At 32.4% G+C, this 15,288-nt stretch overlaps 3 protein-coding genes across 3 annotated transcripts; 2 read left to right on the top strand and 1 right to left on the bottom strand.

Annotated features, from left to right (window-relative positions):
• The first annotated feature begins 121 nt into the window (after window positions 1-121).
• On the top strand, window positions 122-2,434 carry LOC11405860 (probable serine/threonine-protein kinase PBL15). The gene is made up of 5 exons (XM_003612507.4): window positions 122-607; window positions 1,116-1,251; window positions 1,339-1,472; window positions 1,554-1,677; window positions 1,813-2,434. Exons 1-5 carry the CDS (start codon window positions 185-187, stop codon window positions 2,256-2,258), a joined length of 1,263 nt encoding a protein of 420 aa, XP_003612555.1. The 5' UTR covers window positions 122-184; the 3' UTR covers window positions 2,259-2,434.
• Window positions 2,435-4,165: 1,731 nt separating this feature from the next.
• On the top strand, window positions 4,166-5,907 carry LOC11406339 (D-inositol 3-phosphate glycosyltransferase). Its single transcript, XM_003612506.4, has one exon. The coding sequence runs from the start codon at window positions 4,352-4,354 to the stop codon at window positions 5,810-5,812; it is 1,461 nt and encodes a 486-aa protein (XP_003612554.1). The 5' UTR covers window positions 4,166-4,351; the 3' UTR covers window positions 5,813-5,907.
• Window positions 5,908-6,191: 284 nt separating this feature from the next.
• Window positions 6,192-10,771, bottom strand: LOC11405859 (protein NUCLEAR FUSION DEFECTIVE 4). The gene is made up of 3 exons (XM_003612505.4): window positions 10,385-10,771; window positions 7,733-8,658; window positions 6,192-7,109 (listed from the first exon to the last, which is right to left on the bottom strand). Exons 1-3 carry the CDS (start codon window positions 10,691-10,693, stop codon window positions 6,623-6,625), a joined length of 1,722 nt encoding a protein of 573 aa, XP_003612553.1. The 5' UTR covers window positions 10,694-10,771; the 3' UTR covers window positions 6,192-6,622.
• Between the last annotated feature and the right edge of the window lie 4,517 nt (window positions 10,772-15,288).

Below are 15,288 nucleotides of genomic sequence, written 5' to 3'. Positions count from 1 at the left end.
AGAAAGAAAAAAAAAATATATTTTTTTCTCTGCCTAATTCCTTTGTCTCTTTCACTAACAAAAAGAAAAAAGATAAAGAAAATATTCAAGTATATTATATAATCTTTTGGTATATTTATTTGGCACCACAACACAACTCGATTCACTTCCAATACCAATAACAATTCTTTTCTTTGCTTTTGCAATGAAGGAACCATCAAATTCAAAACCATGGAGACCATTCACATCAAATTGTTGCACAACTGAAAACCAAACAATATTAAGAAACTTTAGTAAATGCAAGCCTTCACGTTCAGATTATTCTAAGAACATTGCTCCTTTACCATCTTTTAGGAGACTATCTTTTTCTGATCTTAGTCGTTCGTCTTCAACGCGAATCAATGAAGATCTTGCACTGTCTTTTGGTTCTGATTTGTTTGATTTTCAGCTGAGTGAACTTCGTGCTATCACTCAGAATTTTTCTAGTAATTTCTTGCTTGGTGAAGGTGGTTTTGGAACTGTTCATAAGGGTTATTTTGATGATAATTTTAGACAAGGTTTGAAGGCTCAACCTGTTGCTGTTAAGCTTTTGGATATTGAAGGTTTACAAGGACATCGTGAATGGCTTGTAAGTACTATATTGATTATGACACATGTATTTTTTTAACGTTTTAAAAACCGGTTGAACCACAAACAACACTATCTACGGTTCGGTTATCTTAGTTATAATTTATGACACAAAATTAAGAAAATTGTCTATAAAGTTATCTTAGAATTTCTTTATTTTATTTTTATGATGATGATGGTATATGTGTGGTAACATTTTGGTTATTGCTTGAAGAATCATTGAATTGTGATACTTTTGTAGCATAATTAAAAATTGAAGGAAAGCCACATTAATGGAATAGTATTTTTAGTATTATTAAAAAATGAAACAAGAGATTGAAAGAAAGATTGTAAAAGAAGACTATAGAGTTAGTAAATTTTGAATTTTTGTCACTATACATTTGTCATACAGTTGTTATAAGAATCTTGGATAAAGTTATTATAATAATTGATGGAAGAAATTAAAAGATTTAAATAAATTTATAATTTGGTGAAGTGGTTTAAACAATATTGAGTTGCTTGCTTTACAGGCAGAAGTGATTTTTCTTGGGCAGCTAAGACATCCAAATTTGGTAAAATTGATTGGATATTGTTGTGAAGATGAAGAAAGACTACTTGTCTATGAATTCATGCCAAGAGGAAGCTTGGAGAATCACTTGTTTAGAAGTATGTATCATAATCACTTATGTTTATTTTAATACATAAATAAATGAGGCATGTCACATATCCTCATATCATTACATGTTATTGCAGGACTAACATCACTACCTTGGGCAACAAGAATAAAAATTGCAATAGGTGCTGCTAAAGGCCTTTCTTTCTTGCATGGAGCTGAGAAACCAGTCATTTACAGAGATTTCAAGACTTCCAATGTCTTACTTGATTCAGTAAGTAGTAATTTAATCTTTGTTTTATTACTCAAATTAAAGATTCAAATAGTATGCATCATGTGGTTCTATTTGAAATAGGACTTCACAGCAAAATTATCAGATTTTGGACTTGCAAAGATGGGACCAGAAGGATCAAAGTCACATGTTACAACCAGAGTTATGGGAACTTATGGATATGCAGCCCCAGAGTACATCTCAACAGGTATAATTGCTTAAACAAAATAGGTGCATATCTGACCGGTACAGGTTCATCTGACCGGCACATTGAACCAGACCACAATTGATAGCTCTAATAGTTTACATGTCTCTAATGCAACAATGAATGTTTACATTACAGGTCACTTGACTACAAAAAGTGATGTCTATAGCTTCGGCGTAGTCCTGCTAGAACTGCTCACAGGAAGAAGAGCAACAGACAAAACAAGACCAAAGACAGAACAAAACATTGTGGATTGGACAAAGCCTTACTTGAGTAGCAGTAGAAGATTGAGGTACATTATGGATCCAAGGCTTGCGGGACAATATTCTGTCAAAGGTGCAAAAGAGATTGCACATTTGGCATTGCAATGTATAAGTCTGCATCCTAAAGACAGACCAAGAATGGCGATGATTGTTGAAACACTTGAAAGCCTAGAACAGTTTAAAGATATGGCTGTTACTAGTGGACACTGGCCAATATCATCAAAATCTACTAAAAATGTTTCATCAAATAATAAGGTGAAAGCTAGAGCAATTAGTGTAAACCAGAAGAAACAGGCTCCAGTTAAGAGCATAAAGACTTGATTAATGTGGATTATTAGAAGAGTGGTTTTTAATTAAGTGTAAAATGTAACATGTGGTATGGCTAGAGTGACTCTTAAGCCACCCTATATATGTGTCAAACTATAAAATATATAATATATGCATGCATGCCGTGTAAACTGTATATTGTATAATAAAATCTTCCTTTTGACATCTGATTCTGAGGTTTTCTTTGAGTCTGTCTAAGAGTGATTGTGATCAAAAATGAATTTTGTGAAAACTTGTTTTATTTTAGGTTAGGTCTTTTTTGTCGATCTGTGTAGTTTTTTGCCGTATAAAAACAAATGACAAATTTTTTTTTTTTGAGTAGGACTTTAGTAGTTTAATCCTTGGACTACTTTCGACCGGAGTTAACCATTTCAGCTTAAGTAAGCTTATAAGAATTTAAGCAAAGAAAAAATGATTTGTAACATGGTTTAGCATGAAAATTGCTCATTTCTTCAAGTTGAAGCTATTCCATGTGATTTCCAAATCAAAGGCATTCTTATTGGCACAAGTATATGCTAATCTAGTCTAGTCAAAAAGCTAGGAAGAAGAGTAAATTTTCCAACTGCTTTTGGATTGTGCAAGCCCTACCACTACGTCACATGTTTGACTACTATTATGCATTCCAAAAATGGTGAGAAGATGGAGTTGTAAAGATTTCAGATCATGTAAGCAAATTGCAATCACCTAAACTTGCTGAGCAATTCTCTCGAAGAGGTGAATATTTTATTTGTTTCAAATCAACCTTCCTCGTTGACTTTTATTTAAAAATAGGCTTCTTAATGGAGTTGATTGAGTGACACAGTTAGTTTAACCTTTTACTTTCTGCTGACAACGATTTCTTTGAAAAAATAATGATAAGCCTATGTTTCATTGCTTATATCAAACAAAAACAAGAGACTCTAATGCTTTGTTTGGGAGTTTGGAGGGGAAGGAGAGGAAAGGCTTTGAGGGGTGCAAAATATGAGGAAAAATAGAGAAATCTTTCAAAAAATTTAAAAGAGTAGTTTTTTAGAGAATGATAAATTAATGCATATGATTACTTTATTTTTAATTTTAAAAACATTATAACAACATAAATTAAATTTGAAGAATTCTTATTAACCCCCCAAAACCGTCCTTCAATACAATTTTTTAGTTCCTCCAAATGAGGAGGGTTTTGTATTATGAAGAAAAGTTAACCCCCAAAGCCCTCCTCTCCCATTTTCCTCTATTTCTTCCACTTACTTATTCCTTTTTTCTCAAGCCTTCTCCTCCAAACTCGCAAACAAAGCCTAAAGAAAATTGGAATGATCAAATAAAGAAAAGGCAAGTTGCATCTTGCATGTTAATTTGGTGCAACATAACTACATAAGTATTTATACTTTTTGGATAGTGTTGATTTCATTTAGAAAAAATAATAATGGGCCTAATACCAATATTTTAGGCTAGCTACTTTGACTTTAGTTTTTATCAAGAATGACTGATAGTTTACCGATAAGTTGACATGTCACTCGAGGAAAACTACAAGAGTAACCTTATAAATTGGACCGTAGTATTTAAACACAAATTGTAATATGTAAATCCTAAGCTTGAATAATAGAAAGTTATTGCGGTCAAAGACGTAGACACAATTCACCAAACTCCGTGATCAAATCTCGTGTTTTCTTTCTTTCCGTTTTCAATTGTCGTATTTGTTTTCTTTCGAACCGGGGATGCTGTTCTAACAAGTTTGTACAGTACCACTAACATACAAGTTCTAAATTATCAGAAAATCCAGTTCATAATTTGCAAATGTTGTACTTAAATTTCTAAATTCTTTCTAGCATAACTTAACCAGGAATTCAGGATAATAATAATGACTCTCAATTTTTTTTAAGTCCATGCATTCTGCGTGTATGTTGAAGGTCTGCATGTTAAATACATTTTCTGACTCAAAGTTACGAAACCTTTATCACATGGATCCACTTTTCTCTCTCAAAAAAGAGGTGTGACAAATGCACCTTAAAGAAAAATCCAACCCAACACACTTTGTTCAATACATGCCTCCCTTACTTGTATATCATTAAACTTATATATGACAAGAAATTCATAATCCCTTTAAAGAATTAATGGCCTTCAACAACAAATCCAAGAAGACTAATTCACCTTCACATTTCAATTTCTGCATCACCCTTTTCTCCATTTCCTTCTTCATTATACCAACTTTTTTCCTCCTCAACAATTCCACATCAAACTCCAAATGCACCAACCTTACCAAAACTTTTTCAGGCGATCTTCGTTCAGCCGAGTTTTCATGGAACAGCCTTTCATTTTCACAACATGGCAACCCTTCACCTGTAATTCTCAAAATTGCAGTCTTTTCTAGAAAATGGCCTATGGGAACCGTTCCAGGCGGCATGGAACGCCATGCTCACACCCTTTACACCGCTTTAGCTCGCCGTGGACATCAAGTTCATGTCTTTACTTCCCCTTCAGAAGATAAAACAACAACAACAACTTCAATCTCTTCAAAAGGCTCACCTTCTTCACCTTACATTCATTTTCATGAAGGTGAGCCCGGTAAATGGCGTTACAACAAAGCATTTGAACTTTTTCTTGAAGAAAACCAAAGAGATCAACCTTTTGATGTTGTTCATTCAGAAAGTGTAGCACTTCCTCATTGGCTTGCAAAAGATCTTCCAAATCTTGTTGTATCCTGGCATGGCATAGCATTGGAAAGCTTGCAATCGAGCATTTTTCAAGACTTGGCTCGTCTACCAGATGAGCCAAGATCACAGGATTTTGAAAAAGGATTACAAGGGGTTGTTCCTAAGGTTCTAAATGAGATAAGATTCTTCAACAAATATTCTCATCATGTTGCTATTAGTGATAGTTGTGGTGAGATGTTAAGAGATGTTTACCAAATTCCAAGTAGAAGAGTTCATGTGATTCTCAATGGTGTTGACGAGGAAGATTTTAGAGAAGATGCTGAATTAGGAAAAGAGTTTAGAACCAAAATTGGGATTCCAAGTAATGCTAGTTTAGTATTTGGAGTAGCTGGAAGATTAGTAAAGGATAAAGGTCATCCATTACTTCATGAAGCATTTTCAAGGCTTATAACAAAGTACACCAATGTGTATTTGATTGTAGCTGGTTCTGGACCATGGGAGAATAGGTATAAGGATATCGGGAACCAAGTTCTTGTTCTTGGATCAATGAATCCTTCTATGTTAAGAGCATTCTATAATGCTATTGATATTTTTGTTAATCCTACATTAAGACCACAAGGACTTGATCTTACACTGATGGAGGCTATGATGATTGGAAAGCCACTTTTGGCATCAAGGTTTCCAAGCATTAAAGGTAGTATTCTTGTTGATGATGAATTTGGTTACATGTTTTCTCCAAATGTGGACTCACTTCTGGAAGAACTTGAACAAGTTGTAAAAGATGGTAAGGAGAGGCTAGAAAGGAGGGGAAATGCTTGCCGTGAATACGCAAATTCTATGTTTACTGCAAAAAAGATGGCATTAGCATATGAGAGACTATTCCTATGCATAAAAAGAGATACATTTTGTACCTATCCTTGAGGTTAATTTAGGCTACTGATACTGTTCTTTTTCTTTCTGTAATTTTCTTTTTTCTGTTTTTTTAATTCAATATGACATGACTATATCATAATTTTTAAAAATTTATCATGTTGATATACTTTTCTCTTATATAATAAAGAGGTTGAGGTTGTGATGATTGTGTGTCCGTCATTCGCTTGACGACCAACGGTAGGGGCCTTGGCACCAGAGGCATGTGTCGATGGTGAAACTCGAATGCTAGATGATCCTTGCAGGATCTTTTGAAACGCAATAACCATTTAGTGGTGGATAGAATCCATTGAGGACAACTTAAATATGCGACAAGGTGTTGTAAGTGACAACTGACAACCCTTGTCCCTTCGATTCCATTTCAAATATATATTTTTCAAAAGAATATTATATAACAAAATCAAATTGTTACTCAATTTACGATCTGTCACTTCAGATAACATAAAAAACTTACAAAGTCGAGTATATTTATCTACTAACTTTGTCAAAAGTCACAGTCTCAAATTTCATAAGGATCCATATTTCCTCTAAACCTGATCCATCCAAAGCTTCCATCCTTATTTGCTTCTACTTTTTGATTGCTCGTTCCATTATGATGAATAGAAGCAAAATTCCAACTCTTTTTGCCTCTGAATCTAGATCTCTCCTCAACCATATTAAGCTAGGGTGTTATATCATATATTTGTTCTCATCAATAATCATCCTTGCTTAACTCTGCCACCAAAATCTTGTTCTATACATGTTAAGCTTTTCAGTTATCAACGATTATGTATGATATTCACATCCTTGCATTGTCAGAAGTTAAGACACTGTCGGTTGCGCTGAAATACGGTGTCGCTCGAAACAATCATAAGCATGTCTGGTTCTCAAGAATAGTAGCAAACTAGAAATTAATCCTATGACAGATATACATCCCCACCATACAAATGTCCAGAAATAGCATTGTCGTCCCATGCACACCAATGAATCAGACATTATTATGTTTCCATTTCCAGGTGCTGAGATAGCATTAGCATCATAAACTATTGCAGCCATAAAACCATAGAGAAGGGATCCAATTGGAATGTTTGTTATGAGAATGTTGTGATTGACACTCAAACTGTCAGGTCCAAAGAGCTCAGATGTAACGGCCACTGCAGCTGCAAATATGAAACCTGAGCTCAGACCGATTAGTGCAGTCCCGGTATTAAGTGCCATAGCACTTTCCGATGAAGCCAGCAAGATGAATGCAATTGGGGTTGGTAAAAGTGCAATGGTTAGCCACCCTGTTCTTGCAAAGTAGAACTTGCTGCAAATACCGAAAAATTACTGTTAGTCTCATCATATATGTACAATTTTAAGTTTACAAGATTCGCTTCTAAATCAACAACCAGTCTTTTTCGTTAGATGAGATTATGATAGAACAACAACCCTGGTTCAAGAGAAAACAGATACGAAAAACACAAACATAAAACATACATGATTTGACCACGGAGTTTGGCCAATTTTACCTACGTCTCTAACTACATAGTGCCTTTCTTATATTCAGACTTAGGGTTACATGTTACAATTTGTGTTTAAATACTACAGTCCGGTTTATAAGATTACCCGAGTCATACTAAACAGATTAGCTACACGAATCAAATTGTACCATAAATATTATGTCATGAATATAATGACACAACAATTTTTCCAAATCTAAAAAGCTGGAAAAAAATACTTTCTTCAAAGTATTGTCTTAATTCTTAAACATTGTATAGAAGACATTTTGATAAACAACCTAATCAAACACGTATGTTTATTAAAAACTTATTATACAAAAGCTTATGTCTAAAATTACAACAAATTCTTCATAAAAGACATGTTATTTTAAGTTCTTTCAAACAGTTAAATAAGTGATTTAATCAGAAGATAATTTCAACGAAAACTTACTTTCGAATGTAGTCAGGCATAGCTGAAAGCAAACGTCCAAAGAAGGAGAACGATGAATATAGCGTCACAAGAGTCGACGTTCTATAACTGTGGCCTAAAGATTGAGCTATCTGTCCAAGATTATTGCTGTAAACAAGACCAATTGTACCTCCGCAGAAGTATGCAATATAATAAAGCCAAAAATCCAACCTTTTCACAAGAACCGCGGCTGAATGCTCTTCTCCCAGCATTTCCAATTGATCCTGCCCAAAAAACTTGTCACAATTCACATCACTACTCTTTGCTCTCTGAGTACCATATCCGTTTTCACCAAGCAGGCCTTGAGCATCTCCATTGCTCCGAGCGCTGTTTTGACGCGTAAGGAGTTCTTTGTGAAGCTCAAGATCATTAACATGAACAAGAATGAAGCTAGAGTTTTCGACTCGAAGGCTAGGATGAACAGCGCGGTGAAACCAATCTCTAGCATATATAACACCAGGAATACATAACGGCGAAATCAAAAGTATAAGAGCTCCACCAAAGTAAAGCCTTGACGTTGCTTCATCAGAAGTTGATGAGGCAAAGATAAGGAGATAAATTCCTGTGAAAACCGCTAAAATGTTCAATGTTAGAAATATAACCGAGTTCTGACGAGCGGCATGTGGAGAATGAGTGTCTGATAAAGGCGGTTGGCGAAGAATCGGAAGTAATGCTGCGATCGAAGTGAGAAGAGGGACAAGAGCATTCAGAAGAAGATAGAGTTGATCTGATGAAGGGTTTATGGAATTTGCGGCGAGAGTGTAGAGTGCTGCACTTACACCATTGAAACTCACAGTGAGCGACAATGCTAAGGATCTGTTAACTGGGAAGTTTTTGATGCAGAGAACAAAACATACTGTGTTGAACCAACAGATACTGCAGCCACTTAACAGACACAGAAAAAAAACCTGAAACATAAAATTCAAAGCTAAGTCAACTTCACTATAATACTGTAAAATTCTCTAGATATTGCAACTCTGAAAATTATTTGTTTCAGCTACATGTTTTCTTATAATACTTCTAAGACTATAGAGATACTCGTCTCATGAGTCATGACGTAATTGAGATCCATTTAAGATATCCGCTTCTCCTCTTGAACCTACTTCGTTTCGTAGTATCTCCACTAGAGTCCTTTCAAATAGTAATGTTTCGAAGGAATAAAATATTTGAAGTAGAACTCAAATTAAAAGAAAAAATCTCTAAGTTTTATTTTTATTTTTAAAACTCGGTATCCGATCTAAGGACCAACTAATCTGAGGGGACCAATCTCACCGCCCCCTTGAAAACTCGGACATCTATGTTAGTATTTGTATGGATAGTTTTATTAAGAAAAACGCTAGTAAAACTCACTGACATTCATATATTGTTCTAAACTATATCATTAATTTATTAAGCATTGTTCGCGTAAGTAACATGTTGTTTAATGTGTTTTGATTAACCGAAATAATTTTTTATAGGAAATTAAGCTATCATTATCATAGGTTGTGTTGGTTGAGTTCTGTGGACGTTAGTTGAAAAAAAAAAAAAAAAAAAACTTGTATTATTTTTGTATGTATAATAATGTGTGGACATTGGTTGAGTTCTGGAATCAGCATTTGGAGCCTGGGAGTTGTTGGGACCAATTGACGTACAATACAAAAGCACAATTGAAAAGGACGTGTAAGATTTTTTAGGAGGCAAGTTAGTTATCACTTCCTAAAATTTTACTCTTATTATTATTATTCAGAAAATAGGTTGTCCATTCATTCAAATCATAAGAAAAATACAACATTTTTGAAGATACGTCTTTCAAATTTTATCAACTACAAAGAAAAAGATAGAAAAAAACAAAATTAATCGTTGCACAGCAAATAGCTGGAGGCCACACTATCTAAACACCCATTATAAGTGCATTGTTCCTCCTAGTACTAGTATATTCTTCGAATAAGAATATATTTCCAAAAAATTCGTAATACTTTTTATAGAACAAAAGAAATGTGATTGTTGAGAAAAAAACTAAAAAAATTTCAAGTGATTAAATAAAAAACACGTTCAAAGAATGATAAAGAATATTTTAAAGGAAACTTTTCCTTAAAAAAAAAAAAAAGGAATATCTTAAAGGCCACTTTATTTAAAAAAATCATGTTCTTTCTACTTGAAAAGTCCATCATTATTAAAAGCTTTTTATGCTTCCTTCCTTCCAAATCTTTTTTATTATATTTTTTTAATAAAACAATATATGTCTTTTTCAAAATTAATAAAATAATTAACAATAAAGTTATTTTAAAACAAATATAATCAATATTATTTTAAATTTATTATGGGTAAAAATCTTAAACTATCATTTACTATAATATAAAAAATAAAAAATAAAAATAAAAAAAAAAAAAAAAACTAAAATGAGTAAGTAGTACCCCACTATAACAACCATTCATACCATCTCCACCCATCAGTCAAGAGAACAACTGAAGACCCCTCCATATATATGCAATGCAACCCTACTTTATACTAATTTTTAATAATTTAAAAATAGCATACACCAATAGTGGTTACTTAATTAACTTAAATTAAACCATTAATTAATTAATAAAGACTAAACAAACAAAAAAAAGAACTGAAAAATGAGAAATATGGGGTAAAGGAAAAGGAAGGTACCAGAAAATAGGGCAAAGTGATGAGGTTATTGATGAGAAGAAATTGAAGACCATAACCAACAAGACCCATTGAAGCAGCAATAAACATGACAAGAGAGATTGGAAGATACATAAGAGCAAGACCAGAAGACCAACCAAACACTTTACCCATGTCACTTGCAGTTGCTAAGTAGTTAAGTTGCACTTGTGAGATTTTGAGTACGGATTTCATTGTTGATGAGTATGATGAGAAATCAAAATTTGTTCCTGTGAATGCTTGAATCCATATTGTTGCTATTAGTATCATCCATTTTCTTGATTGTCCTGCCATCACTGACTCTCTCTCTCTCTCTCTCTATCTCTTCTTCCTAGGAGGAAGGAATGGAGAAATGAGAAAAGTGGTTGGTGTGTGTGTGTGATAGTGTCTCTTTACGTGGCTTGGTTTCATACATTATGTGGAATTAGATTTTTTTTTTTTATTATTCTTTTTAATAATGAAAAATTAAAAAACTGCCCCACAGAATCTTAACTTAGAGGCTTGAAAATAAAAATATCATATCCGTAGACATTCTCTCAAGAGAAAAAAAATTCTACCATGGACATGAAAATCTTTTTTGTGGTTAATTTAGAAGTGTGTGTTTGACTTGTATCAGTTTTTAAAAAATGAGTGTTGTTAGCATTACTCTTTTAGTTTTGTGGTCTATTATGATTTATGATGAGTTTCAATTCACCTAAACTTATTTTTATAAAAAAGAATGTAGAATTTAAAGGTGGTGAATTATCGGTTCAAAGCAACTTTACACATATAACTAGTGAAAACACTCAAAAGTGAGACAAGATAATTACATTTGTTTTCTCTTTTTATTTTATTAATTTGATGTGATAATTCTGAGTATTTTAATTGGATGTTTGTACAAAATTGTTTTTAACCAGCGGGCCACCTTTAGATTCAAAAAAAGTGTCATTTTCGATTGTTCAAAATGTAAACAATTTTTGTAAAAAAAAATATAGAGAAAAATATAAACAATTTTTGTAACAAATTATTTTTATAAAAAATATATAAACAATAAAAACATTTTTTTATTGTTTTATTATTTTTCATATTTACTTTTTTTTGGGAAAGAGGGTTACTTTTTTATTGTTATGAAACTTCCGTAAATGAGATCAAAAATAGAGAAGAAGAGAAATGATGAACTCTCTTTATAGAGAAATAAAAGAATATAATATTGAATAGTAATATGACCAAATAACTATCAACATTCACTTAGAATATTTATAACACTTTTAATGGTTTGACTTTATAATATTATTCAATGGAATAAAAATACTCTTAATGCTGCAACTATTTTGATTATACATCACAAAATTAATTTAAGTTAATCATTATCCCTAATGTGAGTTTTTTTTTTTTAGGGGATCTTAATATGAATAGGTATGGCAACAAAATCCGTCTTGATGGGTATCCACCCAAACCAATCTCGATTTGATGGATTTTTCCGATTTGACTAGGTTTTGGTATGGGTTTGGATTTTTCCCAATTTCATAATAGGGTACGGGACGGGTAATATCTTTCTTCTAGTTGTAGTGCTAGATTCGTTTCCTATTTACGTTACGGATCGAATTCGTATTCCTTTTTCTCTTTCTGATAAGAACCCCCTATCTATGGGTCTTTTTTGGCTATCCTTTTCTCTCGGCCTCGGATGATGGGAATAACAAAGCAGAAATTGAACAATGAGCAGAGCACGAAATGTACATAATATATGAATTCTTTCATTTATCGTTATTTCCGGGTCTTTTCGTTGCATTCACTTACAACAAGAAACAACCACCTGCGTTTGGTGCAGCACCTGCATTTTGGTGCATTCTTCTTTCGTATCCAAACCCTACACGAATGTAGAAATGTCATGTTTTTGTTTTTGTTTTTGTTAAGGGGGTTGATAATGATATGTCATGTTATTTGGTTTGATAACTATCATGATAAATGAACATTCATTGATGGTTAAAGGAACAACTGAATTATTCGGTAAAGAAACGTTAAAATGAGCGCAAATTTTTGGATAATTCATTACCACATTACCATTGAAACTTAAAAAAAAATAAAAAAAAATAAAAACTCTTTTATTAAAACAAAATTGATTCACTCTGGAGATGGGGATGGGGCGAGAATACCCGAACCCATTGGAGACGGGGATGAGATTTAATTTCTCATTCTCGTTGAGTATGGGTAGGGTAACAGGTAAGTATATGGGAGTTGGGAATGAGGATGGGAAAGACAAAACTCGTCCCAATCCCACCCCATTGTCATGCCTAAATATGACTGTTGTTAGTCAATTAGATTTACTTATCCATGGTTGTTTATAATTATAGATTAAGGGAGTACTAATTTAAAAAATGAAGTTACCGATAACATTACCTTGTTTTAAATATTTTGACACATCAACAAAACCCCGACATTTTTTTTCAATTCAAAACTTACATTTTATACGGCAACAAAAAAATTTATAGCTATTACCTATGTAAAACATAGGATTACGTGAAATCAATATACCAATGCAATTTTCAATGAAATTTAAGTTAAAACTTCTGCAAGAAAAATGAAGTTGCAACTAAAATTACTTCCTCCGTCCCAAATTGTACGTCGTTTTAAGGGAAAAATTTGTTTCAAATTATATGTCGATAATACCAATGCAACATTAATGTTACTTATAACCTTAACTACTCCCTCCGGTCTCAAATGTAGGGAAAAAAAAATTTGTGGTCTCAAATGTAAGAAAAAGTATAGTAAAAGCAACCTAATAAATGCTACTATTCCAATTTTACCCTTGTTAAAAATCACATTCTCATAATTCAAAGCTACATGCTCCCATACTGTTTCACGTTACCCTATCTCCATGAGTTCAAAAGTCACTTTCTTTTCATACACGTGCAGAGTAGTTCAAAAGTCATTTTTATGATAATGGCATGAGAACTGTTTGGTTATATTTATACATAAAGAATCCAGCAATTTTAGGATCAATAGGCGCGGGTCTTAAATTTTTTTTCCAATTGTCCATTCATTTTAATTAGGCGGGAGCTCAAATTTTCAATTGTACCACATTTGAGTTTGAAAAACTATTAGAAACATGACTCAGTGTACAACTATTTTTATGAGAAGTTCAACGGTTTCCATCATTCCACGCAACAATTATTACTTAAACCCACTCCATCATTAATTATTACTAAAACATGACAAGGACAAAATTGGAAAGTTGTACATTTTTTAACATGACTTCAATGTAATCAATTCATTTTCTTAATTGGTGTGCTTTTTTTTTTCCCTACATTTGAGACCGGAGGGAGTGTTTATTACTCTCTCTTCTTTCAATTTTTTCATTTATCTTTTCCATATTATTTATAATGGACAATTTTGTAAAACAACTCATAATATCTCTTTTCCACATAATATTAATTGTATTTCTTAATATGTGTGAAATATCCAAAACGTCATACAATTTGGGACAGAGGGAGTATAACAATACCTTATTTTAATTTTGCAACAAAACATTGTCTCTGTTTATTTATTTAATTCATAACTCCCTTTTTACACAACAAAAATTACTGATACTCCTTCCGTTTTAAAATATAAGTAAATTTTACTTTTTAGGTTCATTCAATTAACGCCACATACATCGGTAATTGAATGAAGCTAAAAAGTAAAATTTACTTATATTTTAAAACGGAGAGAGTAACAATTTTTTTTTTTTTTAGCTATTACGTATGCAAAACATAGGATTACCTAAAATCATTATAGAAATGCAGTTTTTGATAAAAACTAGGCAAGTATATGTGCTCACGAGTTTGATAAAGATATCTATATTAAGTTAGGTTTTAGTCAAATAAGGATAAACAATATACTATTGAAAAATAAAGAAACGTAACATAAGGTTTGGCTGATACAATTGAAAAATAAACAAATGTAATATAAAGTTTGGCTGATACAATTGAAAAATAAAGTTACCATAAAAAATATAACATTATCCATTTTAAATTTAAGTTAACAGTGTTTTTCACCTATAATATATATGTTATTTTTGGTTTTCGCCCCTATAAAATTTTCAGTTTGATTTGTATCCTCCTAACAAATAAAATCCGGAAAACACCCTTAATAGGCCATTTTCAGAATTTTTTTCAAGAAATTTTGGTTTTTGAATAGCCTATTAAAGGTGTTTTTCGGAAAATAAATAAATAAATAAATTTACGCGTATGCAAATCAAAACAAAAATTTTATAAGGTCGAAAACCGAAAATGACATATCAAGGATAAAAAACACTATTAACCTTTACTCCCTCCGGTCTCAAATGTAGGGGAAAAAAAAAAAACACACCAATTAAGAAAATGAATTGATTACATTGAAGTCATGTTAAAAAATGTACAACTTTCCAATTTTGCCCTTGTCATGTTTTAGTAATAATTAATGATGGAGTGGGTTTAAGTAATAATTGTTGCGTGGAATGATGGAAACCGTTGAACTTCTCATAAAAATAGTTGTACACTGAGTCATGTTTCTAATAGCTTTTCAAACTCAAACGTGGTACAATTGAAAATTTGAGCTCCTGCCTAATTAAAATGAATGGACAATTGGAAAAAAAAATTAAGACGCGCGCCTATTGATCCTAAAATTGCTGGATTCTTTATGTATAAATATAACCAAACAGTTCTCATGCCATTATCATAAAAATGACTTTTGAACTACTGTGCACGTGTATGAAAAGAAAGTGACTTTTGAACTCATGGAGATAGGGTAACGTGAAACAGTAAGGGAGCATGCAGCTTTGAATTATGAGAATGTGATTTTTAACAAGGGTAAAATTGGAATAGTAGCATTTATTAGGTTGCTTTTACTATACTTTTTCTTACATTTGAGACCACAATTTTTTTTTGTTTTTT

Source organism: Medicago truncatula, chromosome 5, assembly GCF_003473485.1.
Source record: "Medicago truncatula cultivar Jemalong A17 chromosome 5, MtrunA17r5.0-ANR, whole genome shotgun sequence".
Classification (NCBI taxonomy): Eukaryota; Viridiplantae; Streptophyta; class Magnoliopsida; order Fabales; family Fabaceae; genus Medicago; species Medicago truncatula.
Note: the sequence above shows the minus strand (reverse complement) of the source record. Positions and strands in the feature narration are given on the sequence as shown.